Source organism: Salvelinus namaycush, chromosome 25 (assembly GCF_016432855.1).
Source record: "Salvelinus namaycush isolate Seneca chromosome 25, SaNama_1.0, whole genome shotgun sequence".
Taxonomy (NCBI): Eukaryota; Metazoa; Chordata; class Actinopteri; order Salmoniformes; family Salmonidae; genus Salvelinus; species Salvelinus namaycush.
Window position 1 is genome coordinate 12,756,718 of NC_052331.1, and position 5,399 is coordinate 12,762,116.

General features: G+C 38.2%; 1 protein-coding gene across 1 annotated transcript; it reads right to left on the reverse strand.

The window, feature by feature from the left end:
• Positions 1 to 349: 349 nt before the first annotated feature.
• Positions 350 to 5,127, reverse strand: LOC120020046 (myosin light chain 1, cardiac muscle-like). Its single transcript, XM_038963477.1, has 6 exons — positions 4,985 to 5,127; positions 2,402 to 2,429; positions 1,542 to 1,691; positions 1,095 to 1,268; positions 762 to 839; positions 350 to 651 (listed from the first exon to the last, which is right to left on the reverse strand). The coding sequence occupies exons 1-6, from the start codon at positions 5,084 to 5,086 to the stop codon at positions 623 to 625; spliced, it is 561 nt and encodes a 186-aa protein (XP_038819405.1). The 5' UTR covers positions 5,087 to 5,127; the 3' UTR covers positions 350 to 622.
• Positions 5,128 to 5,399: the final 272 nt, after the last annotated feature.

The following is a 5,399-nucleotide window of genomic DNA, read 5'->3' on the forward strand; positions in this document are numbered from 1 at the left end:
CTCTTTTCTCTATAAAGATTTCTTAAGATTGTTCACAAAGCTTAACTTGATGCAGTTAGAAGAATTGTCATGGTTGATGTATGAATATGAAGGACCTCCATACGGAGTTTGCCTGTTCCTTTTCAGATTTTTTTTTCTCCAGTTTCTTTTCATGTATCACTGTGAGCTGATTGTTTGGTAAAGTATATTAGTTGGACCAATGACACCCTCTATTGGATGTAGGCTACATGAGGCCGCATTGACCTTAGACCCCAATACAGTATACCGTCACATGGCAAGGAAAATCTGACTAAGGAAAATCAGTTACGATAGGTAAAATTCGGAAGTGAAGTATTGCACAATACTATAATAATGAATCATTCTGTTTAATCACAAGTTTTGATCCACAAATGAATAGTACAATCACATTTGTTATTTGAGTGAACAAGATGGGGAGCAAATGAAAACAATGAACAATTAGTTGAAGTTAATTGGTCCTGTCACCTGATGGAATAGTAATCCAATTGGGCACATAGGGATGAGCACATGAGATGAGCACATGGGATCAGGGACATGGTGTGGACTTTCCATAAACATATGAACAATCACCTGTCTTCAACTATCGGGTGTCTTGGCAGCATTTTTAAGATGCCATGACGTGTTTTACAAAAGCTGCGAGGAAAAATAGACAAGGGAATTACATACAGAAATCTTGATTGATTTAAAAGCTATGTTTTGGAATGTTTAGTCAACGATAGCAAGAAGAGGGTATCATTTCTTACCTTCGTAGTTTACACAGCCGTTGGCGTCCTCCTGGTTTGTCATGAGCTGCTCAACCTCATCCTCCTTCATCTTCTCACCTTCAACCAATCAACAATACTGTTCAATTCCCTTTTCTAATACCATTGAAATTGAGTCTGCCCTAAAACCTTTATAGCCTACTTTAGCCTGGTCCCATAATGAATGTGCTTTAGCCAACTCTTCTAACGTTGTCAACGGTATGACAATAAAGAGTTGGTTACAGCACATACATTGTGGAACCAGGCAAGGTCAAACTATTTTTGTCTGTATTATTGTATGGTGTATGTTAAAGATGTCTGGGGTGTTGGACTCACCCAGTGAAGCCAGGACGTGCCTGAGCTCAGCGCCCATGACCGTGCCATCGCCCAGTTTGTCGAATACCCTCAGACCCTCAACAAAATCTTCATATGTGCCGCGGTCCTTGGCTTTGCAGATGTGTTGGTGGATTGGCAGGAAGCTGTCGAAGTCCATCATCTTTGTTGCCATCTCTGTGTATGAAACAATAAAATCAAATGTCATTGAAACCATCCATACCATCACCAACACAGGGGTTAGAAATGTATAACATTGACTTAGACTGAATTAAAAGAATACATATTAAATATATGATTACCTCTATTAGATTTCAAATATAAAAAGTAATAATAGCTACATGTTAAAAGCTTATTGATGAAACATCGAAGAAAGCAAACTGAGCAGTATGTTTTTATTTGAGAAAAACACAAATATAAAACTGATCATAGATTGTTGCATGGACTTACCCTCAGCCTTGGGCTTTCCAAGGACGTACATGATTTCAGCATTGGTGGGGTTCTGCCCCAGTGCCCTGATCACATCGCCACACTGTCCGTATGTGATTTTCATCTCATTGAGTGGTGTCCTGTCGAACAGCTGGAAAGCATCCTTGAAATCTGTGGAGAGAGCAACACGAAAGTATCATTGTGTGTCTAAAATCTATTCCGCTTAGCTTTCTGAGTGTCTGGCAGGTAGGTCTCACTGCATGCAGATCTCAATTTGAGGAGAGACTGGAAATGCCACAATCTGTGGTATGCTAACAGTGTGCCACCATGTATTGAAGTGGTGAGGAAATCAAAGGGTGATTGCCTCCTGCTTTCAATATATAACATTTTTCTGTATGTAATATAAGCCATTTAGCAGACACTTTTATCCAAAGCAACTTACAGTCATGCATGGACACATTTTGCATGTGGGTGGTCCTGGGAATTGAACCCACCATCGTGGCAACTTAAGCACCGTGCTCTACCACCTGAGCTACAAGGATCCCTTGCACTTTCATATACATCTGTCCACTTAAAAACAATACTGTCAATGGAGAAAAGGTATGATTGTTGTCATCTGTCACACAACATTGTAAATGAATGTAAATTGATATTGTTGCACTCAGAACACTTCCACAAACCATTAATTTAATTTGCTAATGACTAGAGAACAAACTCTCAGCCTATCAAATGCCAACAGTCTCTAATTAGTCATCTCAACTGTATGAGGCACTTCTTGGTATTCTCATGTTCAAAAATACTAAAATACAACCTCAAAACAACCTATATTATAATAAGTGTACCATTCCAGGTCACAACTGTAACTACAATCTCAATCTTACCCTCAATCTGCTCAGGAGTGAATTCAAGCTGAAAGGAAAAACAAAATTAACAATTTGGTTCAGGAGGTGGACACAAAGTAGTGATTTAAAATGGTCAACAACATAGTTAACTGAATGTTGTGAGCAACAGTGAAAATCACTTTAAAAAAACTGAGGTCAAATACATAAGGCATGACTCTTTGGCCTTGATGGTAGTAGTACCCCCACTCTGAACGAACGTAAATGTAAAGTGAATGGAAAATGCAGGAGTATAGGAGGAGAAGGACATGAAAATGTAATTGTGCTTCACCAACCTTTCAGGTTATCTTAAAAACTTCAAAGGTCTAACCTAAAACTGTATTAAAATCCTATTTATATTCATTTGATATCCTTCATGTAATGAGGATAGGAAAGGAACGTCCCTCTTGCACTTGTTCACAATCGTAAACGCTCTTGACGGTTTTCCTATTGTGTATGTTGTGCAAAAATATTTTCAAATCCCACATTTTTGCATGTTTTAAAATATTTGGCCTTGGTTAGAAATATATGTATTTATCTTTGCACTTTCTTCTTATTTTTATTCACAAATAAGGCATTCCGATTTGGGTGGTCTGCTATGCATGGCCATAATTAAAATCACATTGAGTGGTTTTAACCTCACTACATAATACAGCTGTTCCCTCAACTATGAAAATGTTTACTTATATAGAAGAGGCAGAGTCAGCAAGAAACAAACTTTGTCTTGTGTAAGCCAATATTCTACCAACTTTAAGCTCCATCAAGTTCAAGATACTGTTGCTTAAGTCCAAAATAATGTGACTTGTGATGATGTAAATAGTAGTATGAAGATAAAATGCTCTATAAAGGTCTTGAAATGCATGTAGATATTTGCCTGTCATGTTAATTATCATTGTTCCTCTTCAATCCGTCATGCTACTCGTATTATCTTATCTTTAAAGGACCAGTGCGGTCAAAAACTTGATTTTATATATATATTTCCACAATATGAGGTTGGAATAGTACTGTGAAATTGTGACAATTATGATAATGCCCTTTTAGTGTAAGAGCTGTTTGAAATGACTGCCTGAAATGTCATCCTGTTTTGGTGGGATGGAGTTTTGGCCTGACTTTTGACATCACCAGGCAGTAAATTAGTTAATAGACCAATAAGAAAGAGGGTTCCAAACCTCTATACCAATAACAGCTAGTTACATTTTCCCCTACCCACTCCGTCCGACCACTCTTTGCTAAGAAGCATTTAGATGTGTTTTTTTGGCCATTTTAATTGAAAACAGTCACACTAGCTAGGTTTCCATCCAATTGGCGACAGATCTTCATGCGAATATTCTGAAATCCGCATGAAGAAAATATGCGGCTTTTCCCAACAGTAGTGTGTTTCCACCAAACTGACTTGTTGTGGAAAAGTCAGTGAGTGATGATGTAGTACACACAATATGTTATTTTTTGCTTATGTTTTCATGTACCGAATACAAATCTAAAGTTCAATGTGTTTCCATCATATGTTCAACTCTACCGATAGTTTTGTCACAAAAACTGTTGCGTTAAATAGCCAACAGTTCCCAGATATAGGGTGGTCTACATGGTGAGTTTATCATGGATAAGAACAAGAATATCTTAATTTGTCAAATGGCAGTCAAGCATCAATCATCATGTCACCAGAATATGACCCTCGCTATTTATTGAAAATGAGCATCAAGCTCATTACCATGTACTTTCACCACCCCTTGAAGTTCATCATAACTTATCTAATCTGTAGCCTAATAAGCTGCATGGTTTCCATGCAGCTTATTAGCGTGACTCCAAGTTTCACATAAAAGCATTTCCACCACCATTTCTCGCATAATACATTTTATCTACACAAAAATATCCAACCATGTCAAACAAACAAATGATCTGTCGGCATTTACAAAATTGTACCTTAACTACCTGTTTCCATCATAGCTGTTGTGACTTTTTTTTAAATCTACGGTGACTTCATTCACATAAAAAGCTGTGGATGGAAACGTGGTTAGTAAGGTACTTAATTGTTACACAGACAGTTTTTGATAGTGACTTAAAAATGGCTGCATTGAACCTTTAATCAAACCATGTCCAAACTGCTGAACTGTAGGACTCCTATTTGCATGCACTGCCCTGTTCACGTCACATGGTGTCTCTAATGTTCTTGAAAAACACAGATGACTATCAATGGAAGACCAAACTGTTATTACCATCTCCTTGAAAGGTCCATTTTGTCCTCAAGTGGATAGACGGCTTGATGTTGAGATTAAGAGTATTTCATTTTTCTTATCAATTTGATGAATATGAAAAGAATGGAACCTCACCCAAATGATAGTTAAATGATGTGCTGTATGATAGCCCAGTTACAATTTTAGCATCTAATAAATACATGATTAACACACCTTTTTCAGCTTGAATAAATCCCTAATAAACAAATCATTTTAAACACATTCGAAGATAACAAATAATAAAATAAAATATTGTTATGTTGATGTTTCCCCCATCCAACACCCACATCCAAAGCTCATCATATTTAACCTATTCCCTTCATGCAAACCAGTGAAAACAGGAATTTTTCTGTACCACGACTTCTGTGGGGTTAAACTCCGGGATCTTGACTGGCTCAGGCTCTGGGGCCTTGGGTTTGGGTGCTTCTTTGGGCTCTTCCTTCTTCTTGGGCGCCATTGTGATGCACGACTATACTCAGGGGACACAGGAGGAAGGACACTGCTAACACACACTGGGTAGAGGTGTTCTGGAGTGGCTGGGGCCCTTTATTCTTTCCTCACCCCCTCCCTGACTGCAATGCTGCCAACAATAGGGGGACTACTATAAAAGGACATGCTTTGTGCTTCTATTTAAGACATACAACAGGCTGTGGATGCACATCATCAAGAAGGCTACTAGGAAACCAATTTGGATAGAATTCCCCCGCCTGGATCCTCAGCCTTGAATCCAGCGATTTCTACTTAGTCCATTGACGTGTTCCGGTTTGTTT